The 18493-nt window shown below is 39.5% G+C and overlaps 2 protein-coding genes across 4 annotated transcripts in view; both read right to left on the bottom strand.

The window, feature by feature from the left end:
- The window catches only part of PSMA6 (proteasome 20S subunit alpha 6), a 30004-nt gene extending 27263 nt beyond the window's left edge, over positions 1-2741 (bottom strand). Inside the window, exon 1 of the mRNA XM_060619510.2 lies at positions 2627-2741. Coding sequence (XP_060475493.1) covers positions 2627-2645 — 19 coding nt within the window. The 5' untranslated portion in view covers positions 2646-2741. The remainder of the gene's footprint in view (positions 1-2626) is intronic.
- Positions 2742-8329: 5588 nt separating this feature from the next.
- PRORP (protein only RNase P catalytic subunit) overlaps positions 8330-18493 on the bottom strand; it is a 131452-nt gene continuing 121288 nt past the window's right edge. For all 3 annotated transcript variants that reach the window (XM_060619494.3, XM_060619495.3, XM_078448326.1), the window contains 3 exons: positions 13003-13151; positions 10150-10345; positions 8330-8635 (listed from right to left, as the gene is read on the bottom strand). In XM_060619494.3, the coding sequence (XP_060475477.3) occupies positions 8504-8635; positions 10150-10345; positions 13003-13151 (477 nt within the window). In that variant the 3' untranslated portion in view covers positions 8330-8503. The remainder of the gene's footprint in view (positions 8636-10149; positions 10346-13002; positions 13152-18493) is intronic.

The raw sequence follows: 18493 nt of genomic DNA, 5'->3' as shown, positions 1-18493 counted from the left end.
CATTTACTTCTTTATTCCCTTGTTTTGAGCACTTAGTTATTTCCAATTCTATTATTATCATCAGTAACACTATTATGAACATCTTCAGGTACAAAGCTTTACAAAAGAACTTTTTTTTTTTGAAAGACAGTCAAGAGTCGACTAGCCTGCAACTGACATTTTGAAAGTATAAATCAACACAATTTGCTAATTGAGTAGGTATGTGAGTAAGGGGAAAGGAACAAGAAAAAATAACAAAGTAAGGCAGGAAGTTGCTTTGGGTGAAGATGAGTGGTTCCCACAGTGGTTCAGTTTGTAGGTCCTCAGGCCACCCAGGTAGAGATACTCAGCTGCAAATGTGGAATTAGAAAGACACCAGGGGTAGAGATGGTGCCTACCTTTGAGATGTTTGTCTATTATACTAACCCTAGCAAGGCATGGTTTATGTCAGGCTACAAGCCTAAAGGTATTTGCAGTTAGCTGCGAAAAGAGCCAGTGGAAAGGGATTAACTGAAGAGAACAAGGTCTCAAGCCACCAAGAAGGGACAGAATGGAGGCAAGTAGAAAAAGTAACCTAGAAAAGAAAAGGGAGAAAAGTTCAGGATGGGAAAGTTACTGGAAAGGACAAAAATTGCTGAAGAGGCTTCAGCAGATTGCAGATGGCTTGTAGATCTTAGTTAAGTCATCTGCTGACAGTGAGAATAGTGAGGTTATGACTCAGGACTCAGACTCATGAGTGTTGTTGTATTATTATTTTAAAATAAGCTTGAGCTCACTTGAAGCTACTCACGATACTACTCAAAATATGGTCTGTAGCATTGCATCACTTGGTACACCAGACGTTAAATCAGAATCTGCATTTTAAACAAGATTCCAGATGATTCTATGTCTATTAAAGTTTGAGAAGTACTGCTGTAGCCCATCTTCCCAATTAACAGAAAAGGGAATGGAGGTTTTAGGAGATAAGCCATTTTTCAAGTTAATATTGCAAAGGGTGAGAGAGCTCCTTCAGGAAATTAATGGGAATTCAATTAAAGATGAAAACAAGGATCTTCAAATGAGAGTGAAGTTCCAGCTGTATAATTTCATGACTTTTCTAGCAATACTTGTGTGTAGGAATGGAGGAAGTGGAATGGTTTGGGGCTGTCCAAAATTAGGTTTAGGTAAGATGCTGCAGGAGGTGAAAGGAACAAAAGAAGGCAAGCAAAGGCAGATGGGGATGGACAATAGAGGCCTTTAGGTAAGGAAGGGATGGGCCAAAGAATACACCATGGAACTGGTAGTTGGGATGAAGGAGTGGGGCTGGTAAAGAGGTTGTGGTCAAAATGAAGAACTTAAAAGTTTGAAATCCTGAAGGTAGAACACCTTTTTTTTTTTTTTTTTTTAGGTTTACTTATTTATTTTGAGAGAGAGAAACAGAGAGCAGGTGGGGGTTGGGGAGGGGAAGGGACAGAGAGAGAATCCCAAGCAAGTTCCAATCAGCACAGAGTTCTATGAAGGGCAGGACTTGATCTCACAACCTGTGAGATCTGGACCTGAGCCCAAACCGAGAGTCAGTGCTTAACTGACTGAGCCACCTAGACACCCCCGGAACACTTTTAAGTAATTTAAAAGGTCCAGGTTGGCCGTCTCACAGGGGGCTGAAAATGACCAGGTTTAAGAGGTTAAGAAACAAGACCAACATATGAGTGGTGTTAGAATCTCCGGGGATAATGGCAGTGGACCAGAATAAAAAATCTGGTGACATTTATAAAGCACAAACTGTTCAATACTGATTGCCTCACATAAACTTCCCTTGGTGGGTCAACGAACAAAAAGAGCCATGTGATTTGCTTTAAAAGATAAAAAGCCCTTTTTATCTGTGTAAAGCAGCAATCCTTCCTGAGACTTTCTCTTCAAAAACTTGGTCTGACTAGAGTTTATTGCTTCAGCAGTTGGACATCAGAGGGCCTAACTTGGAAAAGATCCATTTCTTCAAAGATCTGACCACTCCTGCCAGAATAAGACTAAATGCCAAAGGACATGACCCTTAATTTGAATCAGTAGATACTATCAGAGTGACAGCTTCCTGGAACACCAATTTCCTTCTGAACCCAAGGAAGCCTTGGGTAGTATATCAGTATACAGCTCTGCAAGTAGTAGTTTATGGTATACAACAGCCCTAGCTTAACTTGGCTGGCTCTCTTTATGAATTTACATTATTATGATTAGAGTATACAAAGAAGAAATGGTAGAAGACCATACAAACATTTTCATTTTCTCTCAGGTGAACAAAAAGTTACAAAAGAGTTTACAGAGAATTGATCCTTTAAAAAAATCATGTGCATGTAATAGCCATATCTACGGATGTATAAAAACTTAGTAGCAACAGACAGCCCAGCTTTGGAGCAAGGGATAGAAAAAAAAATGCAACTGTGGATTCTAGGACAAGGCACTGAAATGAGGAAAATAGAATAATATATTTTTAAAGACTTAGGAATAGGCGCACCTAGCTGGCTCAGTTAGTACAGCGTGTGGCTCGATCTCAGGGTTGTGAGTTTGAGCCTCACACTGGGAGTAGAGATCACTTAAAAAAATAAATAAACTTACAAAAAAAAAAAAAAAAAGACTTAGTAATTCAGTACATCTTAAGCAACAGGGGACTTACCTTTGGGAAGACCTGCCATGACCACTTCCAAAGGAACCTATTTGATGGAAGTGGAGGCCCATTCTCTTCTCCCAGGCCAGGACACCACTCTGCCCCGGACAGCCCAAGGAACAGCAGAATTGTGAGAGAATTCCACTGGCACCTGTCAGAACCCGGATATTCTCTGTTCTGATGTGGTCATAGAAAGCAAAAGAAATCTGTTCAATTTTAAAGGTTTCTATGTGAACTAAGCTTGATACCAAGTAATGTTCTAGTCTAGCTGAGAGTGATAGGGCAATCTGACCCAGTCTCTTCAAAAATGAATTTATGTCTCTACCATAGTAGAAATTTAAGTCCCTAGCAGTGATTTTTCCAGCATTTGCTTTTTGTGCTGGATTTTAATTAACACCAAAGAGATGGTGGGGTAATCACTTTAATGTGGTTGAAATTTCCATCACATTTCTTGTCAGAAACTACCAAAACCCCTTCATATGACACTGTTATTTACAATAAATTATCGTGGTTACCTTAATAACCTAATCCATTTGATAATAGTGAACTGAGAGGATCTGTACAAACTATTTTTGGCTGCCATCAATGACTACTAGATAATTGTCTTTCTGTTTATTTCAATTCCGGGTTGAAAGCAAGTTGTGTACGTAGGGTCTCTGGAAGCATCCGTTGGACTGAATATTGCCAACAAAGAACAAATCTCGGAAGACAGAGCTTCCCTAGAAGTATTTTTCAGTGGCAGAGCTTCAGGGAATTTTGAAACATCAAATGAAATAGACATGACAGGAGAAAACTAAAAACTATCTCTCCAGATTTACTGCATTTACTCATTGGTGTTCCCATCTCTTATATTTTTTCATCTCACTGCTTTCTATGGCTTTTTCTAAGTAGTTCTCTAAATGGAAGTCCCTTTGCTTATAGAGTGTACATTCAAGCAGATTTGTTATTAGCTGGGACCAGCAGGGAAGAGCTGGTCTTCTTGCCTTTCTTTCCTCTCTCAGGTGCCTTTTACTCACCTCCTTTCTTCTCCTTGTTTCCCTCCTGCCTCCTGTAAGACTACTGGGCTGTTAGATGCTTCATTCCCCACTACCACTCACCCTCCCATGTATGTCTCACCTAGGGTTGTCAGATGTACTAAATATAGGGTGCCCTGTTAAATGTGAACTTCAAATAGGCAATATTTTTAGTATGAGTCTGTCCCTGCAATACTTGAGACATATTTACACTAAAAAAATGTAAATGCAAATTTAACTCATAGTCCTAGATTTTACTTGAGAACCCTACTCACTGTGGGCTACAGGGGGCGCTAACAGCTGCCTGGTCTCTCTTACTGAGAACTCTATTTGCTGAAAGAATACCTAAATCAAAATAGCACCATTTCAGGGTGCCTGGGTGGCTCAGTTAGTTAAGCATCCGATGTCTGATTTTGGCCCAGGCCATGATCTCACGGGCTGAGCTCCTCGCTGATGGTGCGGAGCCTGCTTGGGATTCTCTCTCCATCTCTCTGCCTTTCCCCTGTTCATGTGCTGTCTCTCTCTCTCAAAATAAATGGGGTGGCTGGGTGGCTCTGTCGGTTAAGTGTCCAATTCTTGGTTTCAGCTTAGGTCATGATGTCACAACTTGTGAGTTCAAGCCCTGTGTCAGGCTCTGCACTGATGGCACGGAGCCTGCTTAGGTTTCTCTGTCTCCCTCTCTCTCTGCCCCTCCCCTGCTCACACTCTGTCTCAAATATAAATAAATAAACATTAGAAAAAATAGGGGCACCTGGGTGGCTCAGTCGGTTAAGCGTCTGACTTTGGTTCAGGTCATGATCTCACAGTTCATGGGTTTGAGCCCTGTGTCAGGTTCTGTGCTGACAGCTCAGAGCTTGAAGCCTGCTTTGGATTCCGTGTCTCCCTCTCTCTCTGCCCCTCCCCTGCTCGTGCTCTGCCTCTCTCTCTCAAAAAAAAATTTTTTTAAAAGAAAAAAGAAATATCACCATATCTTCACAATGGTCTATGTTGCTATACTCCCAGTCATTCCCACAAGGGCTCCCTTAGATGTTTTTCACTCTAGGAATTCCAAATTACTGAAGGACGGCTGAAATACCAGATCTGGACTCCATTTACCTTTGCCCTCAATTACCCTGATAATACTAATTTTTAGCAAATGAGTATAAGACTCACCATGATGGACAGAATTCAGGTGCCCATATAACACACTCTTCCTTTCCATTCCTGCTTTAGAATGAAGCTATTAGGGAAAAAGAAATCAAACGTGAACATATATGATGTATTTTATAATACATTAGGACAATTTTTCAAAAAATGAGAAACCTGCTACAGGACCAAAGAGCAAGTAATTATATTTAAATGCAAACTTGAAGACACAAATTAATTTGAAGAACAAGACACCTAAGGTGAGGTAGTGTCAATGTAGTCCTGAGAGAATAATTAACTCAGCCTTCCCCTTTGAGATCTTCTCTTTATTCAGTCCGAGAACAGCAGGAGGCAAAGAGAGTATAAATTCAGGAGCATTTCTGAGGGAAACACAAAGCACTTTAGAAGATTGATTGACTGATCGACTGATTTAGAGAGAACATGAGCAGGGGAGAGGCAGGGCGAGAGAGAGAGAGAGAGAGAGAGAGAGAGAGAGAGAGAGAGAGAGAGAATCCCAAGCAGGCTCCATGCTGTCAGTGCGGTTCCCCACATGGGGCTTGACCCCATGATCCTGGGATCATGACGTGAGCCAAAATGAAGAGTCGTACACTTAACTGACTGAGCCACCCAGGCGCCCCTGGAGGTATTTTTCAGTGGCAGAGTTAATGCTCTTTCAAAGCCTTCATTTGCCCTTTCAAAGCCTTCATTTGCCCTTTCAAAGCCTTCATTTGCCCTTTCAAAGCCTTCATCTGTTCATAGCTGACTTAAAAGACACTATTAATCCAGAAAATAACTTTTTTTTGAGTTTATTGTTTTTAATTTACTTTGAGAGAGAGAGCAAGCAAGGTAGGGGCAGAGAGAGGGGGACAGAATCCCAAGCAGGCTCTGCACTATCAGTGCAGAGCCCGATTTTGGGCTGGGACTCATGAACCGTGAGATCATGACCTGAGCTGAAATCAAGAGTCTGATGCTTAACTGCTTCACCACTTCACGAACTGAGCCACTAAGGCCCCTTTGAGCATAACTTAAAAGAATTCCTCTTCCCATTGTCTCAGACTTTGCTTAACTGGTAGCTTTTTTTCTTTTTCACTCAGAATACAAAAGGGCAGCCTAAGTGTTTGGTACCAGCTCCCTTCCTTCAGAAGATTCCTGCACTCCTCAGTGTCCTGTGTCAGTGTCATTTACACTAAGTAGCCCTAGAATTCCCTTACTCCTGGACAAAGAACAGATGCACCTCAACTCAAGCAGAAATTAGGATTTTTTAAATTATTTATTTATTTATTTTAGTAATGTCTATACCCAGCGTGGGGCTTCAACTCACAACCCTGGGATTAAGAGTCACATGTTCTTCAGACTGAGCCAGAGTTGTATTTTTTAATGGTATTAAAGAGTTCAAAAATAATGTAATTTCCCTGACACAATTTTGTACACTGAAGAGCCATTCTACAAATGTGGACCCTTTAAAGAGGTACTCCCTTGTTTCTTTGCTCTCATTCTTCCCCCTTTCTCTTATGTGGCTAAGTCCCTCAATCTAAATACTGGATGCCCTATGATTCAGTCTGTTTGAGTTTTTATGAACTACCCTAACCTAAATCACAATGTAGAGAAGGAAGATTATTTGGCTGGGAATCAGGGAAGGTGGGTTACAGTTGAAATGTCTCCACGAACTAGCTATGGGATCCACAGAAGCCATTTCATCTTTCAGGGTCTGTCCCTCCTCTATAAAATGCTACTGCTGGACTTTCTGTTCTTCAAGGTTCACTAGAAGTTCTGGGATTCCTTTTGTATTCTCCCCCATCTCCATGTGCTCCTTGTGAGGTATTTGTGTTAGGCTGTCAGATAAGCTTATTTAACAAACACATTTCTCTTTTTTAAAAATTTTCCAAAAACTAGGATAGTTACTTTAAAAAAATGTAACTCACTGAAAACACAGTTTTCTGTCTGTAGTTTATGAAATTTAGAAAATAAGCAGATTGGATGTAGGAGAATTTTCTGATCTTCAATATTTTCAAATTATTGCACACTTTTCTGGAAAGCTATTTTTTCTAGGCACGCAGCAGAGTAGGATCCAGTAAATGGATAAGGAGATGAAACATTCCCCTCCTGTGTTTTTCCTGAATAGTCTCTCTGTGCATAATACACACCCTACTTATATCTGTGTATATGGCTTTATGTAAGTGAGGTAATTATTTATTTCATGTAAATAATTATCTTAAAAAGTTTTTTAATACTTATTTTTGAGAGAGAGACAGAACGCGAATGGGACAGGGGCAGAGAGAGGGAGACACAGAATGTGAAGCAGGCACCAGGCTCCGAGCTTGTCAGCACAGAGCCCGATGCGGGGCTCGAACTCACGAACTGTGAGATCATGACCTGAGCTGAAGTCAGACATTTAACTGACTGAGCCACCCAGGAGCCCCAATAACTATCTTTTTAAGGTTAATGTTTTTTGAGCTACATTGTTGTAAAGGCATCCATTTTAAGTAGTGTGATAAATCGACCAGTATACACATACACCTAAGCTAGCATCACCCAGATCAATATACAGGGAACTTTATATCACCCTCCAGAAAGGTCTCTTGTGCTCTTGCCTCAGGCAACTACTATTGTGATTTTTATCACCATAGACTGGGTTTGCCTGTTCTTTTTTTTTTTTTAAGTTTATTTATTATTAATTTTTGAGAGAGAGAGTGCACAAATGAGGGAGGAGCAGAGAGAGAAACAGAGAGAATCCTATAGAGGTTCTGCACTGTCAGCACAGAGCCCGATGTGGGGCTCAAACTCACGAACTGTGAGATCATGATCTGAGCCAAAATCAAGAGTTGGATGCTTAACTGACTGGGCCACCCAGGTGCCCCCAGTTTTGCCTATTCTTGAGTATTAAATCATACAGCATGTATGAATAAAGAAAAAACATAAAGTATTGTGGACATGAATATTTCCAGCTAAAATTAAGGCCCAGTGAGGTATAAGCAGGCTGGCAAGGAAGTAAAAGAGAGGCAAACATGAAAAGTTAATCACTTTGTTAAACTAAGTCAAACTTGATTAAATGAAGAAAAATCTGTATCCTTTAAAAAGCCCTCATATTCTGAGTGATAGATTAATAGTGTTCACAAAATATTGAACCAATTTGAAAAAGGCATTGTAGAATGAAGAAATGACCACAGGCTAAAGAGAACAAACTGCTCCTTTCTCTCCCACTCAAATCATTGGGTGGTAAGTAAAAGTTGCTAATAAGCTTCTGATTTCCTGGCCAGTTTATCACAGAGGACCATAAGTGACTCAGTGTGAGTAGCAGATCACGTGTAGAGGATGAGATCATGCCAGAAATGGTAGAAGGGGTTTGGAAACAACATGAGTAGCCTAGGCCTAGATGCATTGGCTCTGCTATTTGTGGACCTGGAAGGTGAGGTCAGGGGTAGCAAAATGGATACCAGAATCACCTGTTGTCCAAGTGAATGGCCAAGCTGGCCCGACAGGAGAAACGTAGATTTCACTCTGCCCTGACTTCCCCAACTATGGATAAATTCTCCAAAAACAAATGGCTGGTAAAAAAAAATACAAATACAAATGCTTATGAAAAGATATATTTTATTTAATTTAAAAAAACCCCTCAATTTGTTGACATCTGGACCAAACAGGACAAAGTGGATCACACAGGAGCAATGCTCTAAGCGAGCACTGACTGAAGAGCTCTGATGCCAACCAGAAGGGCACCCAAACACAAGTTCTGCATAGGGTATAGTCTTTATGTCTTTCGGTGAAGGCACAGCCATTTGGTTGGCACTTCATAGGAATATCTTTCCAACAAGTCTTCATCATATGGTATGTGCCACGAGTCTCCAGTTGTTTGCACCACTGTGTCATAACTGGGGATACGCTGTTGAATTAAAAAGGGAGCCAAACATTGAGAACAACACAGAGGGGTTACCTGGCCATTTCCCTTTCTTTTCTGACAACTTCTCAGTTTGCTTCAGGAGTATTCTCTGTCTTACTTAACAATGGATTTTCAAAGAGCAGCTAGCTCTGTGAAGATGAACCCTAGCATTAGGGGTTTCTTTTTTGGGGGAGAGTTCATCTTTAAGGTTAAAGACTCTCTACAGGAGAGTCTATATTTGGACTGAAAGAAAATTTTCATATATACAAAATAGAGAAATAGTATAATGAACTCCCATGTATGCACCACCCAGCTTCAGCCATTATCAACTCATGGATAATTTTATTTCACCCATACCACCCCCCAAGATTATTGTGAAGCAAATCTCAGCTATCATATCCCTTCTTCTATAATATTTAGTATGTACCTTTATTTTTATTTGTGAGAGAGAGAGAAAGTGGGAGAGAGGGGCAGAGGGAGAAAGAATCTGAAGCAGGCTCTATGCTCAGCGTGCAGCCCGAGGTGGGGCTCGACCCCAGGACTCTGGGATCATGACCTGAGCCGAAATTAAGAGTTAGAAGCTCAACTGACTGAGCCATCCAGGCGCCCCTCAGTATGTACCTTTAAAAAGTAAGGATCTATTTTGTAAATATAAGATTAATACTATTATTACACTTAAGAGTTAATAATTCCTTATCATCAGATATCTACTATTTACATTTCCCCAATTATTAAATATGTGTACATATATTTTACAGTTGATTTCTTTGATTAGGAGTTGAAATTAGGTTATTACATCGTGACTGAATTATCTGTTAATTTTAATTAGAGCTTTACTTTTTATCTCTGTTTTTCTTGTCATTTTGTTGTTGTTGAGGAAACCAAGTCAGTTGTCCTGAATAGTTTCCCCCAGTCTTGATTTTTCCTATAGAGCTGTTGTTTTGTATATTTTTTGACCATTGGACCACATATACCATTGGCTAGTGTATTTTTCTATAATAGCTTGCCTTTGGATTTTTTCCCTTTGCTTTCACACAAGAGATAAGAGATCTCATATTTGCAGGGATCTAAACTAGAACCAAAGGAGAACTCAATTGAGACCATGCCGCAGAAGTGAACTAACAGGAAAAAGAGTTACTTAGCAGAAATATGACGAACCATAAGGGATAAGGAATTTTCAGGAAAATAAAAAACATGTATGAGGATTTATAATCGTTGACATAACTGAAGTCACAATTGATGACATCTCAGATGTTTTTGATATGTCAATTAATGTGATGTGAGGCTGGTCTATGGAAACTTTTGCTCTGGCAGACTTTCTGTGTCCAGGAACTGGCTAATCCCAAATACCAAACTACAGCTGAGAAAAATAAAGCATTCAGAACCTTCAACTAAGTGCAACATTCTTTGACTATGCCACATTCTTACTATATATATATATATATATATATATATATATATATGACTATATACTGTACTTGACTCTGTTGGCATTATGTAGAGAACAAATAACATACCTGAAAGGTTATTTTTGATCCTGGAAGCCTATTAATGATTGCTAGCTGATGGCCCTGCTGCCACTTAAAGAAGAGGCGCTGGGTCTTGGCATCATGTAGACAGGCCTTGTGGTCCCGCATCAGATCTTTTGTGATAAACTTGCAGTGGTTCCCCGAGTGCAGCGTGGCATACAGAAGGAATGGGTCGTCTGCCGAGCTAAGCCAGGCATAAGAAAGAATACAATTAAGCACAGCCCCAAGGAGGCAGAGGATGGCATTCTTCACCACGCTTTTTACTTCTTACTCTATCTACTTTCCTCAGAGGTGTTCTGCATTCTTAACTGACATGATCTCAGTGATGCTTACAAACTACCTGCATCATGTCCTTTGCTAGTAGACAGCATTCTCTAGAACACAGGTTGGAAAGCTAAGTGGAAGGGAATGCAAATGCTCAACTTGGTCCACTGTAGTGGGCTCTCCCACTAAAATGAAGAATTCTAACAATGACTTTCCCTTCACATTCACAGAGAACCCTGATTCTCTGTGTGCCCAAGGTGTTGTTCCTATTTGCCTTATCCACCACAGGGCACACCCGCGCCACCCCCCTTCTCACCTTTCCTCATTTAAATTTGAGGAATATTCAAAATATTAATAAGGCAGGATGACACTTCCTTGCAAGCTACCAAAAATAATGGGCTGCCCTCAAAGCTAATAGTGGTATCTCAAAGAAGCTTCTGGGTAGTCACCCAGATCACTCAAAGGCATCTCCTGCTATGAGATGAACCAGTGACTCAGAGTTTCTAATAGACCCTCCACTTGAGCACTTACCACTGTAGTATGTGTGCTGTAAAAACAGCCAAGTAGTTGCCTTGCTCAGGAGATTTGGACTATAGCACGTGGTATGTCTTACGCCTTGATCCAAATGACCCAAAGTAGGACCATTTATAGTTTATTTTATACTCAACTATTTCAAATGAAATGATAAATGACTAGAATCTATCTGCCTTAAAAATCTCCAGGAAAAAAGAGAGCGGAAAGAAAAATAGAAAAAATGTAGGGGGTTATATGCAACAATATCAGAAAAATGATAGTAATTGCTGGAGCTGGGTGACACTTCCATGGAGATTCACTATACTATTCTCTTATAGTATAGTATCTGTTTGAAAAGGCTTCTTTGGTACATTAGTGGAAAATAGAATTAATGTTAAAAACTTAAATATTCAAATCCAAAGCCACAGGAGGTCACTGAATCAATCTTTACAACTGGGTTTGGAACTTTAACAGACACAATAAACACAAGCCCCAAACCAAGCATGAGACCAATTTCCAACAAGCTTCTTGGTTGTAACACTGCATTTATCCAGTTCCTCCACCTAAGAAAAATAAAAGTGATGATGATGGCACTTACATATATGCTTTCCAAGTACTTGGTGCCCTGCTACAGTTTTCCATGGATTATTTACAAATATTATCTCACTTAATCTTCACAGAAACCCCATGGGGGTTATATATGAAGACACAGAGGGAAACATCTTCCCAGATAGGAGGTGGCAGGGCTGATATGAATCTGGGTAGACTAATTCCCAAGCCTGTGCTCCTCTAGTCTATCCGATGCTGCCTAAAGTGAGTGTGAAGAGTATTATTATTGTCTTCTACTCACAGAGACAAAGAAGCAACCCCTCCTGTGAATACATAAAAGGACTTAGCTAAGGAAAAAGGGATTGGTTTGGGATTTGAACGAGGGGTTGGCCCCCTGTTCTATGCACAGAGAGTCATTTTACCTTTTTAGGAATAAATGATTTGGGGAATACTGACAAATCTTGAAGCTACCACATTCAACATAATGAAACCTATACCCAGGACTGAGGTACACACATGATCCAGGCAAAGTTAAAAATAAACTTTTGTCAGCATAAATCGGATGTAACACTAAGTGTATGTTAAAAGTTTACACGTCCTGTTGAGGGTCTGTGCCTCTCCTGATTAGCTGCTTTCTTCTTTATGGACACTGTACCATTTTGTCACTCACCATGTTTTCCATGTTTCTTTGGATTCCTGAGAAGCTGTGGCTCATAGCAACATTCTCTTTATATTTAGAATAAATTCCAGGCTCCTCGCTTGCCTATCCGAGTCCACAGGTCTTCTGTACTATGGTCCTTTCCTTCTGAGTCCAGAACCTCCTGCTTTTCCTTCTTGCTGCTACAGCTCATCTACAATAGTTTGCTTTCTTCAAACATGTCAAACACATTCCTGCTTCAGGGCTTTTTGAACAGTGGCTGTTCCCTCTGCTTCATATGTTCTTCCATCCACCCTCCCCCATTTTCTCAAATGACTCCTTCCCTCTGGTTTTGCCCCCTCCAAAAGGCTATTCCTGACCACCCCATCTACTACCCTCTGACCTACCCCCTACCTAATCCTTTTTAATCTATTTACTCTGCTTTATTGTCTTCCTAGCCATTGATCACTGCCTGGAATTACATGACCTTTTTATTTGTTTACCTATTTGCATCCCAAGAAGGCAGGCACTCAATGAACAACTGCTGTTTTCCAAGAACACAGAGGGTGCTCATATTTATACAATATTGGTTAAATGATCTGTGTAGGACCTTATGGCATGCATTCTGTGTACTCATCTCACTTCTGACTTTATCTCCCTCCTATTTCTCCTTTATCCTTATTTTCTCATCCATTTAAATGTATCCCGCTGTAGAAAGTATATTTTTGTAAGCTGCTTCAAATCTTCTTTTAGAATGAGGCTGAATATACGTACATATATACATTCAGACACATGCACTTTAAAAATGGCAAGAATAGGTAACTAACAAGCAGATGATGGAAGCCTAGTGTAATTCACCTAGTGCCTTCAGTACTTACATGTTCTCAGCAAAGAAGCAGCTGGCTTGCTTCTGCACCTTTTTCATCTCATCCTTTCTCCACCTGGAGTGCTGTGTTAGCATGTGCTTTCGGCCCAAGACCAGCAGCTGCAGATTCTGCTTGGCTAGTTGAGAGACCACATGCAAGAGCTAAAAAACACAAAGCCAGTCCCCAAAAGGGCCAAGAGAAGAATGTCAAGTAAGTGGAGTGATTCTTCTACCTGGTAGTCTCAATGGTAAGGGGTGAGAAAACATTCCTTAAAACAATTCTGCATCTTTGTAAGCCTGAAGCAAATGCTTCTTTGTTACAACTGTAGCCTACTGGTCAGGCTACATTACATTGGGTCTGGGGGGGGGGGGGTTCCTAAGCATAGACAAAATAGGTTGTTGTTGTTGTTTTGCATTTAATTATTTTTGAAAGACAGAGAGAGACAGAGTACAAGTGGGGGAGGGGCAGAGAGAGAAGGAGACACAGAATCCAAAGCAGGCTCCAGTCTCGGGGCTGTCAGCACAGAGCCCGACGCAGGGCCCCGAACTCACAAACGGTGAGATCATGACCAGAGCCAAAGTCGGACGCTTAACCGACTGAGCCACCCAGGCGCCCCCAAAATGAATTGTTTTTAAAGTGTGTTCCACAGAGTCCACTGGGATAGAGACAGAGAGGTTCAATGAGGATGGGATTTAGTTCCTATACTCCCGACCCTGTTTCAACCAAAACAAGCTCAGCTTTGGTACATTTATACATAGGTATTCTGCATAAGTTGTCACTTGAATAAAGTGAACAAAGTGTTCTACTTTTTTTTTTTTCTTGTAAGTTTGTATATGGCTGGAATAGATTGCATCTTTTCAGCCAACTTTTCCATGTCATGATTCTGCGGAGACTGATACCTTTCACTGAAATTCTTTTTTCCAAAGATCTGTCAATTTTTGTTCCCCACCCAAAGATTGTTAATATGTATTTACCAGTGGTTTTATTTCATGCATTTTTATATAATCTTATAAGCCATAATTTTAAAAGGCTAGTAATCAAAAGCAAACATCTACACTATAAGAAAGTTTGGTTCATTGATTCAAAAGAACTCAAAAGATACTGAGAGGTGCATCTCCTTTAGAATGCATTTATAACATCCCTTTATTTATTTATTTTAATGTTTATTTATTTATTTTGAGAGAGAGACAGAGAGCATGTGAACAAGCAGGGGGGAGACAGAGAGAGGGAGTGAGAGAATCCCAAGAAGGCCCATGCTCAATGTGGAGCCCAATTCGGGGCTCCTGAGCTGAAATCAAGAGTTGGACACTTAACCAACTGAGCCACCCAGGCACCCATAACATTCCTTTCTTAAAGCTATGCTGAGATTACAGATTATTTTCGGTGAGCTCAATTATAAAACGGCAACTGGATTCATTAAGAAGAATGACAATTAGTTTTAAAATTTTCCATATGAATTTCCATTGGATTATTGCTTTATATTTTTAGTTTACTACTATACCCTGGTTTAGATAAATGGCCTTGAGTTTACTAATACTAAGTTAAAAAGAGGGGCCCGGGGAAGAACAGAAAAGGATTAGCTTGAACTGCTCTGGGGCACCATCTTGTGGCTTAGAGGTCTGTAGTAGCAGCAGCTCTCTGAAATGATGCTAACAAAAGAGAATAAAAGAAAGATACAGGAAAGAAAGATGAGTTTACAGAATAAAGGCACTGGCCTGAAACTCTATGACAGTCTAGCCATGAGCAGACTTCCTCTGCAGTAAATTCCAAGGCTAGATCCAGTGGGCTGGGTCAGAGTCACAGGTATACTCAGAATAGTAAAGAAAAAGAAAATTTACCTTAATTCTATGTTAGATCAAAAATAAAACTGGGGGGGATTTCCACTTCTTGGAAGATGGAAGTAAATCTACTTTTCCCTATCTCTAAACTACTACTAAAAAGCCCAGACATTCTACAAAACAAACATATAAAGACTTTGAAAGTTTGATGTTTCTAAAAATCAAAATGTTTTCAAACACATCTAAAATATAAAATACATCATAGGGGCACCTGGCTAGCTCAGTCCGTGGTATGTGCAACTCCTGATCTCAGGGTTGTGAGTTCAAGTCCCATGCTGGGTGTGGAGATTGCTTAAAAATAAAATCTTAAAAAAAAATACCATAAAATGAAATTTATACGCATTTTGCACATAAGAAAAATATCAGAAATTAGAAAAAAGAAGACTGTGAAAGGTACAGAGGAAAAAGCAGACTGGCTAGGGACCTGAGGGCATGAAGAATGACATCGTGAGTTCCCTGTGTATTCTTTTTGACTCATATATCCTAGACTTAGAGTAAAGAAGCTGGCAACCCAGAAATGCCAATGGGTACAAAAAGACCCCAAGAAAGGCCCAATTTCTATAGCCCAAGGACCAGGAAAGAGGCCATCCAGCAAGACAGAAAACTTGTTACAATGATGACACAAGAAGACTGTGGTATTGTGTGTGTGTGTGTGTGTGTGTGTACATATATACATGCAGTTCCCAGAGCAGCCATTAAAAATCTACACTAAAACACACTATATATTAAAAAACAAAACACAGTAAAAAACCCAGGACAGATACATAAAAATGGAATTCTATAAAAAAGTTCAAGTAGCCAATAGGAAGGCAGGAAAAATGAAACAGAAAAAAAAATAGAGATGATATAAAATAAAAAATAAAATGGCAGGCATAAATCCTAACATTTCAATAAGGACATGAAATACAAAGGGTTTTAATACACCACTTAAAAAACAGAGGCGGGCAGTGTGGATTAAAAAACATAACCCAACTATATACTACGTAAAAGAAACTCATTTTAAATATAAAAATATAGGCTAGTGGAAAGTTAAAGGATGGAATAAGTTAAATCATGCAAAGATTCATTAAAGGAGTGCCAGAGTGGCTACATTAATATTAAATGAAGTAGAATTTAGAACAAAGAAAATTACCAGATATGCAGAGGGACATTATGTGATAAAAGGATCAATTCACCAAGTAGACACAGCAATCCTAAATGTGTGTGCACCAAACAACAGAGCTACAAAATATGTGAAGCAAAAGCTGATAGAATGCAAAAGTGAAACAGACAAATCCATAATTATAGTTTGAGATTTCAATATTCCTCTCTCAACAACTGAGAGAAGACCCAGACGGAAAATCAGCAAGTATATAGAACTCAACAACACCATCCATGTTCATGGATTGGAACACTCAAGACAGTAAAGATGTCAACTCTCCTCAAATTGATATATGGGTTTCAAATGCAATTCCTATCAAAATCCCAGCAAGTTTTTTTTTGTAGATATAGACAAGATTATTATAAACTTACAGGGTAAGGCAAAGGAAGAGCAGCTAAAACAGTTTTGAGAAAAAAATAATAAAGTGTGGGAAAAATAAGCCTACCTCATCTGAAGCCTTATTACAGAGCTAAAGTAATCTACATTGTGTGATATTGGTAAAGGGATAGGCATATAGATCAATAGAACAGAATAGATGACCCAGAAATAGACCGATATAAATATGCCAAGGAAAGGTAAGTTTTTCAACAAATGGTGCTGAAGTAATTGGATAAGTAAAAAATGAACCTCTATTTAAATCTCACACCTTATACAGAAAATTAAATCAGAGAAGATCATGGACTTAAATATAAAGCATAAACTATACAGTTGTAGGGAAAAAACCTAGGAGAAAAATCTTCATGACCAGAGATCTACACAGAGTTCTTAGATTTGACATCTAAGACATTGTCTATAAGAGGAATCTTTGGGGGTGCCTGGGTAGCTCAGTTGGTCAAGCATCTGACTCTCTTGATTTTGGCTCAAGTTGTGATTCCACAGTTCGTGACTTCAAGCCCTGCATTGAGCTCTGCACTGACAGCATGGAACCTGCTTTGGATTCTCTCTCTCTCTCTCTGCCCCTCCCCTGCTCATGCTTTCTCTCTCCCTTCCTCGCTCTCAAAATAAATAAAACTTTTTAAAAAATTAAAAAAAAGAGGAATCATTGATAAATTGGACTTCAAAATTAAAACTGTTTGCATTGTGGAAGGTCCTGTTAAAAAAGATGAAAAGACAAGTTACAGACTGGGAGAAAATACTTGCAAACCACATATTCAACAAAGAAGTGATATCTAGAACATATAAAGAACTTTCAAAACTCAACAGTTAAAAAAAAGCAAATAATCCAAATAAAACATGAACAAAGACCTTTTCGAGTGCTTGGCTGGCTCAGGTGGTAGAGCGTGTGACCTTGATCTTGGTATTGTGAGTTTGAGCCCCACATTGTGGGTAAAGTTTACTTAAAAACAAATCAAAACGGGCGCGTGGGTAGCTCAGTCAGTTAAGCATCTGACTTCAGCTCAGGTCATAATCTCACAGTTGATGGGTTTGAGCCCTATGTTGGGCTCTGTGCTGACAGCTCAGAGCCTGGAACCTGCTTCAGATTCTGTGTCTCCCTCTCTCTCTGCCCCTCTTCTGCCCATGCGCTCTCTCTCTCTCTGTCTCTCAAAAACAAATAAAAATGTTAAAAAAAATTTTTTTAAAACAAAACAAAACCCAAAGAACTTTCACCAAGGAATGCACACAGATGACAAATGAGCACATGAAAAGATATCCAAAATTATTAGCCATTAGGGAAATGCAAATTATAACCCAATGAGGGATCACTATATACCTATCAAAATGGCTAAATAAAAAATAGTAATGACACCAAATGCTGGTGAGTGAGGACAAGGAGAAACTGAATCACTCACATATTGCTGGTGGGAATTTAAAATGGTACAGCCACTCTAGCTACGGTTTCTTGTAAAACTAAACATGCAACTACCACATGGCCAAGGTATTGTATTTCTCGGCATTTATCCCAGAGAAATGAAGACATATGTTCACATAAAAACTTGTACACATATGTTTAACTACTTAGGTTTATTTGTAATAGCCAAAATCTGGAAACAATCCAGATGTCCTTCAATAGGTGAACAGTTAAACTGGTGCATCTAGATCATCGAATACTAAACAACAATAAAAAGGAACAAACTATTGATACTGCAACAATCTGGATTGATTTCCAAAGAATTATTTGAGGGAAAAAAGCCAAACACAAAAGGTTATGTACTGTGTGATTCCACTTACATAACATGTCTGAAATGAGAAAATTATAAAAACTGAGAACAGATTGGTGGCAGCTGTGGGCTAAAGAGAAGGTGAGGTCAGGAGGGAAGTAGGTATGGCTATAATAAGGAAACAAGAGGGTTCCTTGTGGTGATGGAAATGTTCTCTATCTTGACTGTATCAAGGTCTATATCCTGGTTGTGATAATATAGTTTGGCAAGATGCTACCATTGGAGGAAAGTGGATAAAAGATACACGGGATCTCTGTCACTATTTCTTACATCTGTATATGAATCTACAATTATCTCAAAATAAGAAGTTAAACAAAAAAGCCAAAATAAAACAAAACCTCTGAACCAAAACAAACTGGGGCTCC

This window comes from Panthera onca, chromosome B3 (assembly GCF_046562875.1).
Source record: "Panthera onca isolate mPanOnc1 chromosome B3, mPanOnc1 haplotype 2, whole genome shotgun sequence".
NCBI lineage: Eukaryota > Metazoa > Chordata > Mammalia > Carnivora > Felidae > Panthera > Panthera onca.
This window is presented reverse-complemented; position numbering and strand designations above follow the sequence as displayed.